This window comes from Mauremys mutica, chromosome 18 (genome assembly GCF_020497125.1).
Source record: "Mauremys mutica isolate MM-2020 ecotype Southern chromosome 18, ASM2049712v1, whole genome shotgun sequence".
Lineage (NCBI taxonomy): Eukaryota > Metazoa > Chordata > Testudines > Geoemydidae > Mauremys > Mauremys mutica.
The window spans coordinates 11,610,019-11,633,857 of NC_059089.1; the positions used below are offsets into that span (position 1 = coordinate 11,610,019).

Below are 23,839 nucleotides of genomic sequence, written 5' to 3' on the forward strand. Positions count from 1 at the left end.
AAACAAACTCAGCCGTTTCCCCTTCTGGTTACCAGCTAGCAGCCCAGGGCTTGGGCTAGGTTTAAAACTCAAGCAAGTTCCCATGAAGAAGGCTGGCCGGTAGACAAGGCCTAGTAACATAGTACCCCTGGCCCCCTGCTTTTGCTTTAGGGTTTGTGCACAAGACACCACGTTCTATAGAAAGGGCCCATTTGAGGACTGGTTAATTTACTCACACCAGCTGACAGCTGAGGCCAGTTCCTTTGCAACATCACTTCTCCATTGTGTGCCTGAAATTACAAGGCCCAAGTCTGATTCCCATTAAGAACGGAAAGGAAAGTGCAGATTTCAGAGGCCCAGCGCGAGAGAAGATTGCGTCGCTCAGCCACCCCCTAACCAAGCAAGCAGTGCCCTGCAATAAGAGGATGTAGAAAAGTTTTCAAATGGCCTTTAAACTCCAGTACAAAAATGGAATTCTCAGGCATCTCTTCCCAGAAGGGATCGGAGGAGAAAGTTTATGGTGCCCCTTTATACAAGTTTACCACTACATCTGTCATAGAACTTCAATGGCAGTGCAGTAAGTGCAGTGAATTGTTTCCTCCTTCAGGAGGAAGTTTGATGCACATACTGATGGATGCAATCTCTTCCTCCCCCCCTGTTAATCAGTACCAGCTGGTAGCTAGAAAGGCACCACAGGTCAGTTGTAACAAACTGCCAAGGCTAATTTACACCAGTTATCAGGTGTAGATTAGGTCTTCCAGCTGGCCAAGTTCCCCCTTCCTCGCTTTCATACAGCCAACTGAGTTGTGGGTTCAACCACAGCCCATCCTAAAGGCTTGTAAAATTTCAATTGGGCTTTTAAAAGCCAAGCAGGCAATTTAATTCCTACTGTTTATACATGCAGTAGTGAGCCTCTGACACTTGTGGCAGAGGCCAGTGGGATTTCTAGGTGAAGATTGCCTACCTTTCCCTTTCGAAGTACCATAGAACATAGCCCGTCACTTGAAAGTGACACAAAGTTAAAGCCGGACTTGTCTGAGCTTCTTTGGTACAAAATCACATGCTCTTTGTTTGCGGTGAGATCAAGAGTATCAGCTGTAGCCTTTTCCACCTCAGAAACCCCTCACTTGTACATTAACAAACCAACAATGAGCAACATCTTTCTATTTCAAACACACACATCAGCCCTTAGCATCACCGAGACAGTTGGCACAAGTGTTATTTAAAAAAAAAAAATGGAGATGCTACGGTCATGATTCACTTGCACTCTGGCTGGCAGCTAAATGCCACTTTTCCCTTCCTCCAAATTACAAACATGAAAGTTCCTGAGGTTTTTGGCAACTGGGTTTCCACCCTGCGAATTGTGACTCGAGCGCTGCAGTAAACGGTAGGAGTGCAACACTTCCGCTTTTTCCACGCTCTTGGAGCAGCTTCCACAGGGGGGTCAGGACAGCTGCCTTCTAGCTGGCCACTAGCCTCCTGGAGAGCAGGAGAAGCAGCCTCCACTCATGCTTGGTCTGGAGCACTTGTCACCATCCTGGTGCGGGTCTCTGTGGCTGCCTCGTGCAACTGACTTGCAGACAACAGCTGGTCTGTTTTCTCTAGAAATTCAGAACAGTTAAAGGTGGAGGGTTTTCAAAGGACAGATGGGAGCTGTTCAGTGTGGCTCTCATTCCAGTACCGGCCCTGGTGTGAACCCATTTCTGAACACCGACAGTGCCTTTAAAGCCAAACAATCGATCGATTTGAAGGGCAGAGGGGACTATCCTCTAGTCTGCCCTCCTGCATAATCTTACCCACTGATTCTAATAGCTAGTGGTTGAACCAGAACAGGGCGTCATGTCCCAAAACTGGTAAAGCCAGAATGCATCAAAGGGTCCTGGCCCAGGGTCCCAGCAGCACTGAGGGGCATTGCACCAGCTCCCCCCGCCCAGGATCTGACACCCTCCCTCTCCTCAACCTAGTCACTGGGTTGCCGCAGGCCATCAACAAATGCCTGAGCCCCAAAGGTTGAAAACCACAGCACTAGAGTCTCTCTCGCGGAAAGACATTGAATCTTGACTGAAAAAAAAAATCCAACCCCCCCGCCCTTTGTCCTAAAGGTGACCTACCCTCACTGGTAAAGTTTACATTATTTCCCCCATGAATTTGGCTAGTTCTACTTCCAGGCATTCGCTCTTGGGCTTCCCAAGCTCACGTCTGTTCTAATACCGCTCATTACCAAAACCCTCTCCCCCGAAATGAGGACGAGCCCAAATCAAAATCCAGCAAACTGTCCCTGGCTGTAGTGACTGGGGAATCGGGTGGCTCCAAAGTGCTTTCGCTCTTAGTTCAATCTCCTCTTTCATCCCGGCCAGTTCTCAGCCCCCGCTATGGTTTGGTCCCTCTTACCTTCACCTAGGAACATGGGTTTAGTGGCCAGCAGCACATCCACATTGCGATGCTGGGACAGTGCATCTAAAAGGACTTGCCCCTCCTTCTGGAAGAGGAAGACAAGGGGGATGACTATGTCACCGGTGCTTCCGTCGCCCACCATCTGGAACAGAACCATCTCCTCGCTGCAGCTGCCTTCAGCATTGTCTAGAGAGAGGGAACAAGACCCCGTTTCAGGGTCAGAGTTGGGAGCATTCTCTTACTTGGACATACTGTCACACTCCATGCGCTGTACTGATGTGCTGCTACTTATGGGGCAGGTTTGGTCTGACCCACAATTTCATGCCAGTAGGACGATTGGAGGTCACTTGTTCTTACTTGTACGATACAGGTTACGGGCCGGGGCGGGAGGAAGTGGGGCTCAGATGCTGACGGTAACTGCAATTCCTGCCCCCGTAAGCCACAAGCAGTAGGCACCAGCCTGCAGTACTTTTCTTTACACTGAAGGACAGGTACACGTGGTACCTCGGTGAGCTTTCCCCAAGGGTTTTGCAATAAACAGACACTAAAGGTGCCCAATGCTCTTCTGGTGCCAGCCCCTAGGACAAGCTTTTTCCCCCTCGAGACGAGCCTTTGCTCCAGTCATCTCCATGACCGCATCAGAATACCCACCATCTCCCAGCCCCCTCCCACTCCTGCACTGCTTCTGTCAGCAGGACAAGCCCCAAACACGGGCTAATAATGGTGCTCGAGACTCACCGATGAAAATCACCCCCGAGGCTCCTGCTTCCTGCAAGTTCCTGGCTTTGGCGGCAAACATGCATTCGCCTCTCTGGGCCAGCGCCATTTTCCCTTGCACCTCCTTCCGGTTGCTGATCGCTGCACAGGCCTGGTAAGGTTCACTCAGCACTAAGCTTCCTTTCACCTGCAGTGACACACACACAGGGGAGGCCAGTTTGTACCGCACCTAGCAACACAACTCATCTCTAACAAGGGGCTATTTCAGTACCAGTAAGTACTGGGCCTGTTCAAATTCCCTGGGGATACTGAGGCTCAGGAGTGGTGTGAGATGCACCAGTCAGCTTGCTGTGTAGGAGCCCTACTTCATCCCTCTCTGGTAAGACAGAGGGTGCATTTACCACTGTGGAGGCAGCAAACAGCTGAAGTAAGGGGTGTATACACCTTGCACGGCATAGCCAAGACCCCCAGGGTAGCTTCAATCTCCGGGCATCCTCCCCCACCCCCCATACCATCCCGCCAGGTGCCAAAACTGTTTGCATCATGCAGTGGGGCCTGGCTTCTCCTTAGCACAGGTTCAGAGAGACGAGCCCAGGTTGCAGCCTCTGCAGGCTATTAAAATGAACCCAAAGAGCAATTCCAGCCACCCGGGACGATTCCCAATCTCCAATCGCGGCCTGCAGGTTTCACTCCTTGGAGCAGGAATGTTGCTTCGTTGAAAAATAGATCAAACTTCTGGACAGAATTTTTATGTTCTTGATTTTTTTTTTTTTTAAAGTGGTCAGTCAGGGAGCAGAAACCAGGCCATGTGATCTGCTGACCAATCACAGAGCACCAATAGTGAACAGGCAAAGCAAACCATTTGGAAAATTGTTGAGTGAATGCACAGAAAGCCAGGCTTAGCTGGCAAGCGGAGGGGGCTTCCAGTCCCTCGGCTCCATGGCCCAGCAAGGAGAAGCAGGAACGGTTAAGACAACCCTGCTGGCCCGGCTATTAGCACTGAAAGAGTCACCCACCCCGTGCTCCTGTTTGGTCAGGTCCATTCCAAACTGGGCTGGTCCCGCGGTGAGTACCACTCGCCCAAAAAAAGGGGGAGAGATAACTTGGACAGCCAGCGGGGAGATGCCTGGCTGCTCTCCTGCAGGCGGGTCGACCAGCTCGGTGATGAATTTCAGGCTGAAGAGCCCCAGGGGAGAAGCTTCTTGCTGCGGAGGGAGAGAGACAGCACTGTACGGGCTCGGGCAGGCTAGAGTCACAGAATAACCAAGCTAGCAGCGCCGGTCGGCGCTCTGACCACCCTACAAGTTACAGCGTAGAGCCAGGGGAGGTGCTAGGGCAGGACTGTATCGCAGCACAAACAGGGCACTGTGCCACAGGCCCATTCTGCCCCGCTCCGGTTCAGCTCCCCCTCTCGCATATCCCCCAGGGCCGGCAAGAGGTTTAATTAGCATATCCGTTAGAGCTCCTTGGAGGAAAACAACCCTACATGGCCGGGATGGACAAAGCACTTGGAAGCCTGACTTACGCGACCACCAAGAGAGCTACAAAAACTTGGCCGCTTGGTGGAGTTTGGGCTTTAGACATTTCAAGGAAACATGAGGAGGATCCTTTAAAGCAGCTGCTTAAATACAGACTCAGCTGCTAGAGGTGATTTGGGGGCAGGGTCTCATTAACTGCCCCAGCAAGGGAGAGCAGTTCACAGAGGAAATGGTTAGTCAGCTGCAGTTATCCCTATGAGCAAGCAATTACCCTGGCGACTGGAGCTGGGAAGAACCGTGCCAGGAATTCTCACAGTGGCTTTCCGAAGTGACCAGCAGCAGGCAGAGCACGTCGGCCACGCACGGAGCACTCGGCACTCACCTTGTGTCGGATGCCGGTCAGCTGCACGCTCCTGTCGCCCAGGGGGAGCAGGGTCAGTCCCATGCTCTTCAAGATCTCCAAGGTCTCCATCCTGGTGTCATGGAGAGGGAACGTAATCCCCCTGAGGGAGACCAGGACCTGCCATCAGAGTCAAGGTGACAGCAACACAACCCGGCCCGGAACAATGCAAGCCCAGGCTCCAGCAGACAAAGATCTAACAAAATCCAACATCTGGAAGTTGACGCTAGACAAATTCAAGCTGGAAATAGGGTGCAAATTTTTAAGGGTGAGTGGGATTAGTTAATGGACCCCGTTACCAAGAAGCATGGTGGAGTCTCCATCACTGGCAATTTTTAAAACCAAGATCAGGTTTTTCTAAAAGACCTGCTCTAGTGCAACCGCAGCTATTGGGCGTGAAGCAGGATTGCACAGCGGGAAGTCCTAGGGCTGGCATTATGCAGGTAAGACTAAATGATTGCAGTGGTCCCTTCTGGCCCTGGAATTTAGGAATCGACAAAAGCCCGTGGAGTTACACAGGGGTTGCCACTCACCTGAAGAGCGCCAGGCGCTCTGCTCCTGGTTGCAGCAGCTGCTTGTGGGCATCCCGGATGGTGCGGGTGAAGGTTGGGTTATTGGGGAAGAGAGTCTGTGCGCTGGGGCAAGAACGGGTAAAAATCTCCTCCTCTCCATGGCCCCTGCGAAACATCTACAGTGAAAGAGACAGGGATCAATTTCTTCTCTCCTCTCGTGCAGCCTCCTGGGTTTGGGTGAACAACGACCCAGCACTGACTTTATCCTCTAATGCTCAGCAAGGGACTGGCAGAGCCACTCCAGTGAGCACATCAAGGCCTGTGGCTTGTGCCTCCTAGTTCTGAAAATCCATTAAAACCCAATGTCAGATGAGCTCAGGCAAGTTGGATGCACGTGGAACTCCCCCCGCATCCCACAGTGCCCCATTCACAGAGGATGCGAGTCTCTTGGTGGTTTAGCTCAAGCTGTACAGATCCTCCTGGCTGTTTGGAGGGGCAGCGTGGCCTAGTGTTAAGACACCAGACAGGGACTAAGGAAACCTGGGTTCTATCCCCAGCCCTGCCACTTGTTTGCTGGGTAACCTTGGGCAAGTCACTTCCCAGTCCCATGCCTCCGCTTCCTCCTCTGTTAGAGAGGGAGAATGATACTGACCTGCTTTGTCCAGCCCGTTGAGAGCTGCTGAGGAAGAGCTCAGTGGTATTATGCCTCTGTGGGCTGTCACACACGTATTGGCAGGGGAGGGAAGCTCTGGCTGCACATACACCAGTCCCCCCACCCCGACGTTTCATAGCAACGCCGACCATGTTTTAAAAATAAAACTAGATACAGCAGTAAGCTGCCTAAGGGATTCAGGTGCCCAACTCCCATTGGAAATTCCTTCTCTCTCAGGCTGGGACCCAACACAGCTGGGTTTAAACCTTGAAAAATTACCAGCCAAGTTGACCTCCTCCTCTGAAAACAGTCATGTGCCCTGGAAGTCATAAGCTGCTGTGAAGCTAAACCTGCCCCGGGCACCCTTAAGAAAGCCTACAGCTGACGTACAGTCATGTTCCTGGGGCAGGGGGGCCGGGCCGTGGAGAGGGACAGGGGCAGCAGGTGGGCCTCGGTGGTGAAGATGTAATCGTCAATGTCTAGAGGCAGATCTCGCTTCTCAGTGAAAAGCAAGTAGAGGTACTTAAACATCTCGGCCAGGAAAAAGGAGTCCATCCTGCATGACAAAGAGAGACAGGAGTGAGAGGCTGGGCCTGCTGAGAACGAGGCAGCAAGAACTGAAAGAGCCTGTCGAGATTTATTCACATCCCTAAAAATCTCTGGCAGATCACATCAATCCTCTTCGCTTTGCCCTGTCTTGAGATGGCCGGGAGAAGCAACCTCAGAGGTCTCCCTCTACCTTCCAGACCCACATTGCTGCTGAGGAAATGCTACCTTGTCACTACATACAGCAACCCCCACACCCCCACCACCATAGATGGTATTCCTATGTCCACTGCAGACAGAACACACAAGGGGACTAGATTTCCTCTCGATCCAACATGGCTCAGAATTGACCGAGGGTTACTTCGCTCCAGGAGAGATTCCGACCTGCTTCCTACCAGGGTCCCTCCCTTCTGTTGGCTTCCTTGCATCAGTCACTAGATTTAGACCGCGCACTCTTCAAGATAAAGGGCTGCATCTTTACGTCAGCGAAGCACTGCGTAAGCTCATGTCGCTTTCATTAAAGTAGGGTGCCCCGTGGAATTGCGTGAAGAGGAGGGTGGAGGTTTTGATCTTCAGCTAAGCCTGAGAGACTCCAGAAGATTAACGTGGTTTGGCCAAATTCAGTTCAGCACTGCTGCAGAGCAGGGCAGTTCTGTTCCAGCTTTGTACGCGCTGGACATGGCTTTAAACACGTCCTTCGCAGGGCAGTGACAGGGTCACTGGCGACCGCACAGTGGGACTCTCACATTGCACCATCCCCACGCACCGCGCACGTCGGTATTAATAACTAAGTGGTCCCTGACTAGCCAGGCCAGGAGGGAAATCCCCCCATTTCCCTCCACATCAGAGATCAATCAGAACAGCTCTCAGACCAATAGGTTGTTCCGGTGCTGGGTGGCTTTACTGCTGGTGATGGGGTTTATTGGTAGCATTCTAAGGGCTTGTCTGCACTGCCCCTTACTGGGGTAGACCGTACGTCGCTCAGGGGCGTGAGTACGCCACACTCCGGAGCGACGGCGCTCCGTGTAGACAGTGCTATGCCGACGGAAGAGCTCTCTCCCATCTGCTTAGAGCGTCTTCACCAGACGCACTTCAGCGGCGCAGCTGTATGGTGCAGCGCTTCTAGTGTGGACTAGCCCGAAGGTTATGTCTAGACAGCAGCTCCCAGTGCGGGTAGACATACAGGTGTAAGCCATGCACCGAAAAACTGCAGTGTGGCTGCAGCAGCGTGGGTGGCTGCTCAGGTTAGCCACCGGCGTATGTGCCCAGGGGGTCAGGCAGGATCTGTACCCTGATCTGGCTGCAATGTCTTTCCGCTGTCAAAGAAAACCACCATCATCCCCCTCTACTTCGGACGGGGGAGGGGAGGAATTAAACCCAAGAGAATTAGGCTCCAGTCCGGCATGGGAACCCGTGTAGACAGCCCTCGTGTCATTGGTGCACAGATGCAGGGACTCATCCACACAGCTCCAATTAGCTGATCCCAAAGATACAGCCCACTGAGCCATTCCCCACTGCACGGGGCCCAGGACGTCCCATACCAGACACCAGCTCCACACCCATAATTCCCCACTGGCCCATCCCACTCCTGGTTAGCCCTACCCCCTGCCCCGTACAGTGCTTCCCTCTGCCCAGAGAGGAAGGGGGTTTACCTGTCCTCGTGTCGGCCCGTCCGTACATCCTGCACCGCCGCAAAGCCGCAGGCCACCCGGGCATACTCGTTCAGGCTCTCTACAATGGACTTGCCCACCTGGAGGTAGTAGGGGTCTCGAGTAGCCTTGGAGAGAAAACAATTGCAGTTCAGCAGGCCACCGACTCTCTCTCTTCCCAGCATAGTGAAGTCCGAGGGAAACGGTGGCTCATTCACAGATGGATGTGACAAGTCACTAGCCGCAGGGTCAATCCTGCGTTGCTATCCCTCAGGGGAAGGAAATGAAGAGATCCAAATCTCCACTCCCCGTGATGAACGCTCAGCCCGCTGAGTGATCTGACCAACTCTCACGCCCCAGCTGCTTTACAGCAATGACTTCGAAAGTCAGTCTGGACTAAGAGCAAGAGGGGTAGCTCAGTGGTTTGAGCACTGGCCTGCTAAACCCAGGGTTGTGAGTTCAATCCTTGAGGGGGCCAGTTGGGGATTGGTCTGCTTTGAGCAGGGGGTTGGACTAGATAATAACCCTAATATTCTATGAAGTCACTGATCAGCATGCTCTTCTCTCCACCAGCTACATCTCTCTGGGAGCGATGGCACCCTCTGTCCTGACACCTCTCTGGAGGAGTTAAATACATCCACTTTCAGCTCGTTGGCATTTTCAGCCAAGCCGCGGCAGGGGACTAACCTTGTACAGGAAGTAGGTACTCTCGGCAAACTCCGGCCGCAGAGGATGCTGGGCCCAGTACACGGCAAAGTCGGACGTGAACGCCTTTAATGAAGGGCGAGAGCACACTAAGATACAAGCTGCCATTTTCACAACAGAGACACTGAGGGCTTGTCGGCAGGGAGACTTCCATCCTGGCTCGCCACGCACTAAGTCTACAGCACACTAGCTTACCGGGCACTAAATGGCAACGTGGACTTTACTCCCACGCACTAAGAGTTCCCTAATCCTCCCGCTTGAAACGGCACGAGACCCTTTAGTGTGCTGGAGCAGGGGCCACACAGACAAGGCACGTTCAGACGTTGCCGAGTGGGGGCCACGATGCAAAGCCACTGGAGTCAGCGTGAGTTTTCTATGGACTTCCATGGGCTTTGGATCCGGCCCTGGAGAGCTAGTGAGGTGCAGAGATGGGAGAAGAGCGTGAAAGGCCATAGGGCATTTTGCTTTGGCAGCTGAAGGCACATCAACCTGGAGGGCTGGGAGGAGAGAGCTAGGGTCCAGCTCAGAAGGAGCAGCGGTTGCAGCATAGCTATGAAGGCCATATAAAGGAGGAAAGGTGCCTGTCCCCATATTGAAAAGCTCACAGACGTCAATGGGAGTCTATCTATTGACTTCACTAGGCATTGGATCCAGCCCCTAACCCTGGTCACGGAAGCTAGAAAGAGAAGGCAGGTGAAGGTTCTTAAGAGTCTGCAGCGTGGGGCGTCAATCCCTGGAATACGTCTGCCCCCAGCGGGGCACCTCCTGACGGTCCATAATCCCACCCCCGCCACTCTCTGCCGCGGTCACTCAGCAGCAGGAAGGACGCTGGGCCTGGTACACAGGGTGAGAACACGGGAGGCTGAAGCGAGGGAGGGTTTCCACCCCCCGCCCCCATCACAGCGGCCTCCCGCACCCAGAGACCGACGGGATCACAGCGCAGTCACAAGGAAAAGCAGCTCGTTCACTCACCTCCGGGAGGAATTTGTGTTGCTGGGTGACCTGGTACAGCATCTCGTGCGTCTCGATGGCGGGCTTCAAATCCCCCCTCAGCACCTGGCGACAGACAAAACAACCCCTTGTTTCCCTGGGGCACAGCATGGGGATAAAAAGGGCCTCGGGGCAATCGCAAGGCACCAGAAACGCTCCTGGCTCAGAACAGTGAGAGGAGGAGAAGCGAGATCCTGGCTAGGAGGTGATTTGTATACAGCACCGGCACACGGGTGTTAGTGAATTTAGTGCTTGTCAAAGATGCCGGCCGGTCGGTACAGTGTGCACAGGGCAGACACGGCAAGGCAAGGGCTGTGCAAGCTGCCCTCCCATTAGCCCACCAATATGATTCACCCCTTCGGGGACGGACCAGCGCTAGGGGGTGAGAGAGGAGTCCAGTCTAGTCCCATTCGCTCTTTGGCCTCACGGCTGCCACCCAGAGGCCAACAAAGGGAGGAAGATAATTAGTGCCAGGTACATGGATGCAGAGACAGTCTCAGAAGCTGGACTGAGCCCCCACCAGCTCATTGCACATGAAGGTTGTAACTCTCCCACGTCAGCCATAATACACCTGCTGCTGCCTCCCAGCCAAAACCATGGGACAGGAAGGAGGGAGGGAGGGTGGGTATTTTAGCTTCAACCACCAGCAACCTACCCACAAGCTATGTCCTCCCGGACACATTTCCCTGATTCACCATGGGCCACTGCCGAGCCAGGCTGACTGGATCAGCCAGGGACAGAGCGTTTGACAGACAGACATTTCACCGAGCGAGCTGGCTTGCTGTGTAGGTCTCCAAGAGCCCCAAACCTTCCCCCAGGACCAGCTTTTGCAGGAACACAAGGATTAGGAGGGAAGGAAAAGTGGCTAGGGCACAAGCCTGCCATTTGGGAGACCTGGGATTCAATTCCCAGCTACGTGCCACTGACTTCTTGGGTAACCCTGGGCAAGTCACCTATCCTCGCTGTGCCTCAGTTCCCCATCTGTACAATGGGGATCCTAGCACTGCTCTGCCCCCTGAGGCATGGGAGGCTAAATACATTCAAGACTGGTTAATTTCAGGCAGGCCGATTGGGTGAAGGCGCTGACCCTGCTAAAGGACCCTGCCTAGTGCTCTCTTTTTATATTAACCCACCTGCCACAGTCCCGCCCCTTCGCTGTGCCAGGCTGCATCTGAGCACAGCCCCATTAAAACCAACAGCGAGTGTTTACTTGGCAGCTCCACACAGCGCCGCCGAGTCCATTCCGCCCAGGGCTGCGGCTGTACCTGGAGGCCGGGGAAGAAGGCCAAGAGGGAATCCATCCAGCTCCGGATGCTGACCGTGGGGTTGTGCATATGGACGTTGAGCAGGAGGGGAGGCTGGCTGATGTATTTCATTATGGCCACGTAATGCTGGAGAGAGACGGACACAAACTCGGTTATCCAAGCAGCAGGGCAGAGAGCTCTGTAACCCAGTAAGACAGCAGGGGGCAGCAGAGTAGGGAGGGCTTGGAAAGATCTTACAATTCAATAGGGAGGCTCCTCCGTGGAGGACTTGGGAGCCTGGGACCATCTCTGATACACGTGCCTAAATATGTTAGTCACGGGACACCGTGGGCACGTCGTCCGTGCTCTCACAACTCAAACGGCCAAGCAGGGCTGGCTCCCGCTCAGTCTGAAGAAACATTCACCTGTGGCCAACAGCCAAGCATGGATCATTTCTGCCACCAAGTCCTTATGAGCAAGCGGAAGAGCATTTGCTGGCATCACCTACGCTAACTGCGGAGAGGCTCTGACTGCCGCACGAGCCTCCCCATCACCGCTCTCAGAACGGACGCCGAGCTCTGCATCCTGTCAATGAAACGGGGACTCCAAAAATGGGGGGAGGGAGAGCTCAGTGGTTTGAGCACTGGCCTGCTAAACCCAGGGTTGTGAGTTCAGTCCTTGAGGGGGCGATTTAGGGATTGGTCCTGCTTTGAGCAGGAGGTTGGACTAGATGATCTCCTGAGGTCCCTTCCAACCCTAATAATCTATGATTCTATGAATGGTACTTGCTGGAAAGAAAGCAGCAGCATGTTTGTGGCAGCAGAGTGATGCGCCTCCCCCCAGCACTGGCCGCAAGTTCCTACCCAAGCGCAGATGAGCGAGGAGGTGCCAGGGTGGCCTGCCAGCTCCTGACCACCTGCTGCATCCCTGGCATGCTGCCACTGGCTGCTAAGCAGAAGCCATCAGCAGCCGCTCCTGTGAAAGGAAACGGATGCAGACAGGCTGCACGGCAGAGGGTCTTTCATTGGTGGGTCAAGCTGGCCTCACACCTTCAAAATGGATTCTCAGATGGAAGAGGGGGTGAGGGAGCAATGGGAGATCGACCCCGTTTCTCCAGAGTGCTACCCTGTGTACTCACAGCGTTGAACCTCTCCAGGTAGGTGTCATCCCCCAGGAGGATATACGCCTTCATCAGGTACTCGTAGTACGAGTCTATCCCGGCTCCGACCCCGCTGTCTAGGGGAGAATGACAGGCAGGGAAGCATGAGAGCCTTACCCAGAACCCCCCTGCACGGGCATCCCAGAAGAGAAGAACGTTGCAGCCTCCTGTGTGTCTTGGTACCACCCCTCGGGGGTCTATGTCGCACTGTCACCCTCGCGTCTCCCTGCCAGCGCTGGCCAAACCATCAGCAAGGCAGATCTCTGGCTACGTCCCGGCAGTGGGGAGAGCATTCTTCCCCTTCTCAGGGCGGGGCACGGCGAGCGGCACCCGCCTTCGGCACACTGCCAAACACAGCTCTGCCCAGAGTCGGCAGGGGGCACTGGCTCTGGGGCTGCCAGGGGGTTGTTCTGGTTCCCCACCACCCAAAAAACATGGTGGAACGCCGTTCTGAAGCACTCCGGCACAACTCAAGTCCTGCCACTGCGCCAAAGCACACAGCGTTACCAGCCGGCACATCTCTGCCCCCAGGCAGCCAGGCGACACCGGTGTCCCTCCAGGCCTGGGATTCACTTACCCCTCCGCACCCAGTCCCCATTGTGAATGTTGATGACCGTCCCCACCAGGTCGTTCCCTTTCTGGCGCTTCTCCCAGAGAACATCCAGCGCTCTCCGAGCGGTGTCCTGAGAACGGAGAGAGGAATGAATGTACACAACACAGTGTCTCCATCTCTACGCTGGGCTGCCTGCCTGGGCGGATGCTTTACATCTCCCAGCTGCCCACAGGACCAACCAGCGCCAGGCAAGGGACTCCATTTCTAGCCATCCCTCGGATTCCAGCAGGGTGGGGGGAGGGTGAGCAGCTGTCCCGATATTATCGGGACCATCCCAATATTGGGGGCTTTGTCTTATATAGGCTGCCTATTACCCCCCGCCCCCTGTTGTCCTCCCCCAGGTCCCAATTTTTCACACATGCTATCTGGGCAGTGAGGTAGGGGTGCTGTGGGATGGCTCGCCTGCCCACCCGCCACCCCCATTTAGCCTGCAGAGGAGGGCAGGCTGGGATCCTGCCGACATGCGGATGGACGGGCAGCACGAGGGCTCCGTTAGGCTGCATGCAGATGGCACGGGGCCCGTGGGTTCCAGTGGCCGTGTGAAATAGGGCCTGGCGGGGAGCGAGGGACTCGAGCACGGGGATGGATAAGCAGCAGTGGATGGCTTTGACAGAGCATGTCTGGCTCCTGGCACTGAGGGGCTTTGCCTAATCTCTGTGCAAGTTCAAGTGAACCAGTGCAGACCACGGAGCGGCACTGTGAAATGAAGGGCCCCCCCCATTCTGGGCTAGCTAACCCCGGGGACTCGCCAGGTCCACACAGAGGCTGTCCTGGGGCAGGAACCCCTCACAGCTGTTTGCTTTTCCCTTGAGCTTCCCAACCACTTACTTCGAAAACAGTCTCTTGCGTCAGACGACTGAGGGCAGCAAACTCCAAAATCATGGTGCCAGCGCAGGCCGTGCAGGTGTCCAGCTCGGTGCCCGTCCGGGAGTTCGGACTCAGGACCCCATACCTCAGGTTCACCTGGATAAAGAGACGCTCCCTCAGTTTCACTGGGTGTTTTTCCTCATACTTGTCACATGCGGCAATGAAGTTATTCTACTTTCGTGCAGCGCTCTGTCCTGCAGCGCTTTACAAAGCATCTGCCAAAATGCAGCCACCTCTGGGGTGGAGGGTAGCAAAGTGCTGGCATGCAGCACGTTGCACCACAGCAAGGAAAGGGGTATTCTGGCCAAGAAATTGGGCCACGCGTGCCCTATTGTCAAGATCAGGAAACCTTTATCACCCACACAAGCCAGGAAGGATTATAAACAGCCATCTGGAAGTGCCCCTCTCCCCACCATAAGCCGCATGGAATATTTCTACCTTCTGCAGCAGGACGCAGGGGTCCCTATGGCTGCAAGGAACTTGGGTGCCTCAGACTGGAAGCAACAGGCCAGGGCAATGCAGAGCCATCTTGAGAGCGAGCTTTGAACCCCTTTCAGTCACTCAGATGCGCTGGGACTGTGGGGCTGCCAAGAAGGATCAGCCCCACCCCCAGCTCCCTGCTGGGCGTCTGAGTCAGAGAAATGGCTTGTCACGGCAGGAAGCGCTCAGCGGGGGGCTCTGGGGAAGCACACAGCCCGCTGGGACCCCCATGTGGCTCCAGACCCCGCAGACCGTATTGGTGCGTTGTTGTGGCTGTCCATGCCAGTTCACACAAAGCCTCCCCTCGTCCCGGCTCAGATCTGCCGCTCCCTTACCCTGGGGTACGGCAGCCCGCTGGTGGTGTTGAAAGCGGGCAAGAGACGGTACCCTAAATCCCGGGCCAGGTGCAGGAGCTCGTCCTTGTACCACTGCAGCCGCACGCCTTGTGCCTTCAACATGTCGGCCATGACGTGACCCCCCAGCAGGCCCCTGGAGGACAGAGAGGGGGAGGGGGGCAGTGCAGAGCGGGGTCAGGCTGCTCAAAGGGACCCTGCAAGCTGAGATCCCAGACGGCCCATTTCAGGAGCTCGGCGCCCACTTTCCTCTGCTGGGATGAGGTGACGCTAGGCCAGCTGGGCCCCTCTGCACCCGCCCCCGCAGCCCCACTGGTGAGCCAGGGGCCCAGAGCCTGTGGTGATGTCCCCGCTCTCCATCCCCACTGAACCCAGTGTTCATACACAACAAGCAGCCTTCCCCTTCCCCCTCAGCCGCTTCTGCACCCTCAGATGCCACCCAGAGCCACTGCGCCGCAGAGCATGCGACAGAGCCCACGGGTGGGCAGCATGCGCCTGGGCACTGAGCTGAAGGGGACGGATGAGGGGACACAGCCTTGGGAACTGGCACTGGCTCTGTGCTCTGAAGGACTGCGCAGAAGGGGCCCTGCCCGCCAGCGCCCGGGGCTCACCCCAGCACACGAATGTTGGTTTCAAAGACAGAGACCACCACGTCGTTGTCCAGCCGCACGTCCAGGACCACCTTCCGCACAGCGTCCTCAAACTCATCCAGCTTGTTAAGGACCTGGGCGGCCAGAGCCACGGGAGAGAAGAGATTCGGTTCAGCGACGTGGGGCCTGCCCCACTGCCCTTCACCTCCCCTTTCAAACACCTCTGCCTCTCCTGGCTTTCAGGGCCCTGCTCACAGCCCCCGTCTGGCTACCCAGCTCTCTCCTCTGGTTCCCCTCCCTCCATGCCCCCTCATTCCTTTCTCCCACAAGGGTGCCTGAGACTGTCCACTACACACCCTCCTCCACCAAATCCCCCTCCGCACCCACCTTCCCCTCAGCCCCTGAAAAAACAATCCAGCGGTCCCCCCCCAGCTAGGGAAAAACCCTCCCTTGGCTGCATGTTGTCTGTGGTGCAGGGTCTGGTCTTGTGAGGTGTGTACAGCCCCCAGCACACTGCTGGGTACTAAACAAATGACGGTCACAACAGCAATTCACTGATTGGTCACATTCCAGCTCGGCGTCACCTACTCAGACACACCATTTCAGGGAGAGCTGGATCTTCCCATAACCTGGCAGATCTAGCTATTTTCGGTACTTCTGTACATCCCCCACCGTATCCACCTCCCAGACCCGAGAGACAGGGCAGTGCTGTCTGGGGAAATGAGGCACAGAAAGGCATGCCCAAGCTCACACAGGCAGTCTGTGGAGGAGCAGAGAATTGAACCCACGTCTGCCAAGTCCCAAGCTTGCACCCTAACCACTAGGCCATCCTCCCCCTCAGATGTGCTTTCTGGCTCACTATCTCAATGTGAGCGCCTAAGGTCAGCACTGCCAATGGTAGCAGGAGCAGGGCCTACACAAGCATACGAGTGGCCCCCAGGCTGCCAACTCAAGATTTCACTGCGAGTCTCCCAATATTTGCCATGTGTTTTGGTTTTTAAAAAAAGCCTCAGATCCCGGATCCAAGTGATCACATCAGAATCTCAGCTTCATTTAGAGAAGAGTTTCCAGCCCTCATGGAGAACAGCTTCAAACCATGGCCTGAGTGCACACTACAGGTTTAAAACCCAGAAGGCAAAGAATAAGAACCCACATTTTATGCTAGAGTGCTTTTAAAAACCTCATGATTTCACAGGACCTGACTCAAGATTTTTGAATGCTCGGGGCGGGCAATACCAGTGGGTGCAGGGGAAGAGGGGCAGCACAGCCAGACGGACATTGTGGGCTCTGGAAAAGCATGGCCAAGAAGGGAGTATGATTGCAAGCTCTTTGAGGTAGACACTGTATTTCTCGTCTCTGTTTGTACAGCACCTAGCGCAGTGGGGCCCTGATCCATGTCTGAGGCAACTAGGACCTACTGCAATACAAACCACACACACACACACACAAATAAGAATAGATTAAGGCAGCTAAATAAACCAGGATCATAGAATAGACAACAGGATAAGGAAACAAACAGGAGATACTGAAGGGGAAAAGAAGCTGAAGACAGAAAGAAGCAGAGAAAGGAAAGCATGCCCTGAATTGATCGCTACTGCATCAACCACCATAGACTCTAGGCCCCAGAAGGGGCTCTGGGAGAGAAAATTAACTGAACACGGGAACATGTTTTGAATGAACGGGCATTCGTTTTTCTGTTCGTCACTAGGGGGAAGAATGCAAAGAGTGTGATGCATTAACAGAGAAGGAAAAGAAGAGGATACGAGAAACTAACGAATTACGGAGACGCGTGCGGGGGGAGGGGAAAAATCAGGGAATCTAGGCGGTAGCACCTACAAGTCTCAGCTGAGATCAGGGCCCCATCACGCAAGACACCAGACATATTAAGAGACGGTCCTTGTCCCAAAGAGCATAACACATGTTCAGGAAGGTCATTTTTCATTTTGATTATATTCCCTTTTGTAAACAAGAAGCAGTCATGCTAAAATGAGAGGTTTCCTGGCTCTAAGTGCATTGCTTTCAAACGCAGACAGACTGTCTGCTCTTATCTCCATGCAATACATAAAGCACAAACACTAAACCCTGCACACAAAACAACACAACACTACCCTTGGGCAGTGGTGGAAGCTAGGGTCAAGTGATTTGTCCAAGGTTAGACAGTCAGTAGCAAAACTGGGAAGAGAACCCAGGAGTTCTGGACAGACCTGCATGAAGGTTTGCTGATCCTGTGGTTCTGGGTTTCATTACAATACTGAGGTTTGGGGCGGGTTTGGCCCCAGAGGTCCATAGCCTTTGGCAAGCATAAGCCAAGATCTGGTCTGAGAAGAAACCCAAGCAAAGCTTGGGAGTGGGTGCAGCTGAGTTTCACCTGCAATGGCTGGGTTTGTTTAGCACTCGGATGACCTAGGCCTGGGGTGGAGGGAGGACATGTGGGCTGGGAGTAGAGAGAAAAATCAAAAGTTTGCATGAACTCCCATGGGCCAAATCTGTCTTGTGCACTAACCACTTGACAATGCTCCAGCCACTAGACAATACTTCCTCCTGCGTCCTATTGAAAACAAGTCCCCCACCACCACTGAAGATGCCCCAAGTAATTCCTGATCCTAGGTAGACTTTAATTGTACTTGTCAATCAAGAATGTGAGAGAAGCCCTACAACTTTAAGGTCAATTCTTAGCTCACTTGAAAAGAAGCAAAAACAGCAGAGGGGAACGTACAGTCCAATACACAAGATTGAAATGGAAACCCCTCTGTGCCGGGAACTCAATCTTGCCGTTGACAGATACCAATGCCTGTAAATGCAGACGCCACTAAAAGCCAACTCAACAGATCTAAACCTGCCAACGCCCCGATAAACTGGTCCGAGAAGCAGATTGCTGACTTACCACAAGCGTATCCAAAGTGTCAATTAGAGTGAGGGAAAACCTACAGGTTTAAATGAAAAGAACATTTTAAATTCAGATGAAAATTAGGTCTTTGAAAGTGAATTGGACCAAACGGTTAGCTGAAAACGCACGCCGAGGGGCAGATTTTCTGAGCTTGGCACTTGCATGAATAATGGCACAAATTGTACAAGTGGGGTTTTTTGCAGTTGCTGTAATTGCACACAAATGGACAAACCACCATCTACGCAATTAGATGTATAAATATTCATCTACAGAAAGTCCTGAAAATCTGACCCATGATATTCTAGCTAGAGTAGGTCAACATTTTACTCAACTTTTATTTTTTCCCTTTGGATTGAAATGGGGGGGGGCTTCTCCACTCGAAACACAAATTTCTGCAGTAAGAATCCATTTTCAACAACTTTTTCCAGGTTTTCACTGAAAAACCAAAAGTTTCAGCCAAACCTGAAACATTTTTGATTGCTGAAGATTTGTATTTTTGTTTTTTTGTTAGTTTTTATTTTTTTTGGATGAAAAACATCGTGCAGAAAAAAAAAATCTCAGAATTTTTTGCAAGAACAAAAACCGTTTCCGGACCAGCTTTCATTCAATCCCTCCTTGATCACAAGGGGGAAAAAATGCACTTTAATTGCTGAGACTCACAATACAAATACCACCTCCACTTCCTCCTCTTAAGGATCCTTCCAGCAGAAGATCTGACAGTACTTCTCAAACATTAATGAATTCAGCTTTGAGTAAATATCACCATCATTTTACATGTGGTGAAACTGAGGCAGTGCTGTGAAGTGGTTAGCACTTGGTGACACATCACAGTAAGCTCAAGTGTCTGAGCTGGGAACAGAAACCCAGATTCCCAGTTTGCTGTCCTAACCACTGGCCTACTTCGTAACACATATAACCACAAAAGCCACCAAACCCCCTCACAGTAGCAAAGGAATCAGAGGACGCTTGTGGCCAACAGGTGCTCCGCAGGCTCTAATGCGAAAGGAGGAAGAGGAGGAACCCATCTTGCACACTCACTTGCCAAGGGCGTCGTCGACATCCCCACGACTCGGCTCCATCCCGCGCACGCGGCCCCGACAACTCAAAGGCATTAGCTCATCTGCAGGATATGCATGTTTCTGTACAAGGGAGGGGAAATCCCACAAATGCTCAGTTGACTGTAGATCTAGGACTTGGAAACAGTCTCCGAAGCCTGTAAAGTGGGGCCGCTTTTGAAGTAAACTAGGCCCCTTGCCATTCCCGTTGCAGAAGAAATGCCTCTTGTATTGGGCTGCTTGTTCCTTGCTCTACAATTATGCACATGCCTTATCAACCTCTAGCCAGGCCATGGGAAGCAATGCAAACACCCGCTTAGATCTGTGCTGCATTCATCCAGCTCTTACACTAGGAGGGCTAATACTTTGCCAGTCTAAAGCACCTCGCCAAGGCTGTCGAGGGCTTTGCAAACATTCAGTGAAATCCTGGAGCTCCTACTCAGACAAAACTTTCAACGTCCATTGGATTTTGCCTACGTTAGGAGCAAATGAAAACCAGGGGTGAGGATTTCGGTATTTGGCTCTTTAGTTATGATTAGCCCCATTTTACAGAATGCGGAGTGACACCCAGCTCACAGTGGCAGAGCTAGGAATAGCAGGCAGATCACCTAATTCGTGCTGACTGCTACACCATGCAATCTCCATAGGAAAACTGAATACACATCTCCAAGCAATTCTCACCGTCAGGACAGCTATTTAAGTGAGGGGACATTCGGAATTCTGGACAAAATTAGCCTGGCCTCGCCAGCCACAGAAGCTCACATAGCGAGCAAGAGTTACGCTCTGTGCTGATGGACAGCTGCCCACTATCTGCTATCCCTACTCTCTGCACAAGGGATAAGGTGAGGAAGGTTTCCCTGCTCCATTTGCATGTCTCCTGGAGTCCGGTGGATTCCAGCCAGCACTTGAATGTTGTCCAACGCCTTTGCCATGTAGGAATTTCTTTGGTGGAGCTTCTACACCTAAAACATAGGTCAACCTCGTTATGCCGCTCAGGGGTGTGAAAAGTCACCCCCTGAGAGAGGTAAGTAAGCCAACCTAAGCCACAGCATAGACACTGCTAGGTTGGTCGATGGAAGAAGTCTGCTATCAGCCTAGCTTCTGCCTCTTGGGGGCCTGGATTTACCACAGGGAGTGAGAGACCCTTCCATTGCTGTAGCAAGTGTCTATACTGCTACGCGGCAGTGATGCAGATGCTGCGCTTGTAACGTAGGCACACCCTTAGCGTTCGTTTAAAGAACGGACAGGGGGAGGGGGAGAATTTCTCATAACGAAGGCAGCTCTTTTTTTTGCCAAGTGTGACCCTCTGAAGGTTAGACTGGAAATAGAAACGACCAGACGGTGCGTGGCCATGGTACAGGGACACCCGGGCGGGGGCAAGTGGGGCAATTTGCCCCGAGGCCCCACAGAGGCCCCCACGAGAATATCGTATTCTATAGTATTGCAACTTTTTTTTATGAAGGGGCCCCCGAAATTGCTTTGCCCCAGGCCCCCTGAATCCTCTGGGCGGCCCTGCCATGGTATGGTGCTTGGCGGATACAAGCAGCTTTCCAGCCTCCTGTATACCCCATACAAGAGCCCGGGGAATGGGACACTGGGTCTGGTCCTTCCTGCCAGGCACACACCACTCCAAAGGAGGAGGGAAGGGTCTTTGCCCTCAAAATTCCTCCTAATGGAGACACAGCCCCTCCCAACTCTACCCCGGGGTTGGAGCAGCTCAGCATCACTCCTCAGCTTGGCCACGGCCGAGCCCCAAGAGGAGAGTAAATTCAAGGGCGTTGGGGTGTGAGTGGTTGCTGCCCCTGGGCTGCTTCCCCCGTGTTTCTGTTTTAAAGAAGGTATTTTTGGTCAGACCGCGAGACTCTTGTATTTTTTTCTGCAGTTGTAGAGCACCCCAAGCTACCTGACACGCTGGTGGGAGGGAAGGCTGCTGGGTAAGCAGGGTTAGAAGAACAGACAGGACATAAGATCAGGGTTTTGTCCAGAGACACGTGAGCAAGAACGAACATAAAAATACAAGTTACCATGTAGCTGCCGTACGCGTGGTCAAACATCTCCACAACCTGGTCCCTGGAAAGGAAACAGCAGAGAGACAATGGGAAGCTCGGCTAGCCCAGAACGGCTGCCACTGCCACTGGGCAGCCCCATCGATCGAGAACTCTGTGACTTCCGTTTCAAAGCAGGTGAAACGACAACGATCCAGCAGCGATCGATGACCTGTATCTAGTCTAGAGCATTTTATTAAGTCAGTGTTAAATTACTGGTCCTGTTCCTTTTCAACTATCGTCATTCAGTTAAATTGTGTACCTAGCAGAGAAGGTGCCAGCTCTCCACAGGGGAGTCTAGACAGGGCAGACAATGCACAAGATGTTCCAGTGTAGAGAGATCTTTTGGTTCACATGGACATAGCCACATTTTTAGCAATTGCACCCTACAAAGCTCATCTCTTAGGGTACATCCAGACTACCCGCCGGATCGGCAGGTAGCGATCTATTTATCGGGGATCGATATACCACGGCTCATCTAGACATGATATATCGATCCCCGAATGCACTCCCGTGGACTCCGGAACTCCACCAGGGCAAGTGGCGGTAGCGGAGTCGAGGGGGGGAGCCGCGGCCGTCGATCCCGTGCCGTGAGGACGGGAGGTAAGTCGGAATAAGATACGTCGACTTCAGCTATGCTAGTCCCGTAGCTGAAGTTACGTATCTTACATCGACCCCCCCCTCCCCTACTGTAGACCAGGCCTCACTCCTAGACAATGGGAAATTGGATGGGGGGGGTGGATTGCTGGGGGGTGGGGGAGAGAGTTTTTAAGTTGTCTGTCTTCCTGGTGCTGGGTTATATTAAATTGCTCTGCTGCAGTCAGGCTCATTAGGGATGTATTTTCAAGTTAAGTCAGGTTTTCCGAGAGTGCACAGCACTGGTGCAAATCTATTGCGACTGTACACTCTTTGGGTCGGGGTCAGTCTTTCGTTGTGGCCATAATTATGGACAGCGCCTTGCACAACAGAACCCTAATCCTTGGCTGGCACCTCCCCGTGCTACCAGGAGATGAAGTAATACTTCTTAAACAGGGCGCTTGGATAATAAACCCCAGCACCTCCCTCCTGTCCCCTGCGTCCTGAGACAGTTTTCACGGGTGGGTGGTGGAAGCCAAACTTTCCCAAACGCAACTTGTTTCACTGGATGTTTTGCCGCCGGAACGGGGTGGGACCCAGCCTGAACTGTGTTGGGAGCGGGCAGAGGAGGAGACACGAGCTGTTTTGCACATCTCCCGGCAGCGGGGAGCCCTCCTGGGGGCGAGGTTTTCAGCGGCCCCCAAAGCCCCGCAGTTACAGCAGCAGGACACCCGGCGCCGGGGCTAAGCGAACCCAGGCGGACCAGCCCCCGGCGAGCCCCGCGGGGGAGGGGAGGGCCGGGCTGGGGGCGCTGCCCGCTCCTCGGGAGGGGGGCGGACAGGCGGACAGACACGGGGGCTGCGCTCACCTGAGCCGGCTCTTCTCCGCCGCCCCCAGGGCCGCCGCCCCCGCGGCGAGGGGCGCCCACAGCAGGGCCGCCAGCACGGCCAGGGGGGGCCCCCGAGCGAGGCCCCCGCCCATGATCGCCGCCGCCCCGCGCTAGCAGCATGAGCCTGCGCCCCCCCGCCCGGCCATGCTGCGCCGCGCCCGGCCCGCGGGCTAGTGACCGTGTAACGCCCCCCGCCCGGCCGGGACCAGCGCCCGCCCCCGGGGCCGCGGCTCTGCCATGCCCGGCTCAGACCCCCGCCCCCGGGGCCGCATCCGGGCCCCCCGCCCCCCGCAAGGCATTCTGGGACGGGCAGTTCCGCCAACGCCCTCCCTGCGCGGGGCATGCTGGGAACTGTAGTGCCGAGGCCTCGCCCCGCTGGGGTCCTGCCAGCCCGGAGCGGAGCTGCTGGTCCTGCGCCAGCGGCCCCGGCCGGCGCCCCCCAGGGACCCCGGAGCTCCCAGGCTGCATTGCAAGCCGCAAGCCCGGGCTGTGTGGAGATTACATGCTACTAGACTGGATGCATGCAGATTGCATGTTACTAGACTGTATGCAGATTGCATGTTACTAGACTGTATGCAGATTGCATGTTACTAGACTGGCTGCATGCAGATTGCATGTTACTGGACTGGCTGTATGCAGATTGCATGCTACTAGACTGGCTGTATGCAGATTGCATGTTACTGGACTGGCTGTATGCAGATGACATGTTACTGGACTGGCTGCATGCAGATTACATGCTACTAGACTGGCTGTATGCAGATTGCATGTTACTGGACTGGCTGCATGCAGATTAACATGCTACTAGACTGGCTGTATGCAGATTGCATGTTACTAGACTGGCTGCATGCAGATTACATGCTACTAGACTGGCTGTATGCAGATTGCATGTTACTGGACTGGCTGCATGCAGATTAACATGCTACTAGACTGGCTGTATGCAGATTGCATGTTACTGGACTGGCTGCATGCAGATTGCATGCTACTAGGCTGGCTGTATGCAGATTACATGTTACTAGACTGTATGCAGATTGCATGTTACTAGGCTGGCTGTGGCTGTAT

The 23,839-nt window shown here is 53.9% G+C and overlaps 1 protein-coding gene across 1 annotated transcript; it reads right to left on the minus strand.

Annotated features, from left to right (window-relative positions):
* Positions 1-463: 463 nt before the first annotated feature.
* On the minus strand, positions 464-22,945 carry LOC123352691 (ER degradation-enhancing alpha-mannosidase-like protein 3). The gene is made up of 20 exons (XM_044993150.1): positions 22,760-22,945; positions 21,295-21,340; positions 19,254-19,354; positions 18,213-18,252; positions 15,350-15,462; positions 14,721-14,874; positions 13,867-14,001; positions 13,003-13,108; positions 12,405-12,502; positions 11,288-11,413; positions 10,005-10,088; positions 9,015-9,098; positions 8,331-8,455; positions 6,523-6,688; positions 5,502-5,656; positions 4,951-5,071; positions 4,107-4,295; positions 3,112-3,277; positions 2,371-2,559; positions 464-1,580 (listed from the first exon to the last, which is right to left on the minus strand). The coding sequence occupies exons 1-20, from the start codon at positions 22,870-22,872 to the stop codon at positions 1,486-1,488; spliced, it is 2,406 nt and encodes an 801-aa protein (XP_044849085.1). The 5' UTR covers positions 22,873-22,945; the 3' UTR covers positions 464-1,485.
* Between the last annotated feature and the right edge of the window lie 894 nt (positions 22,946-23,839).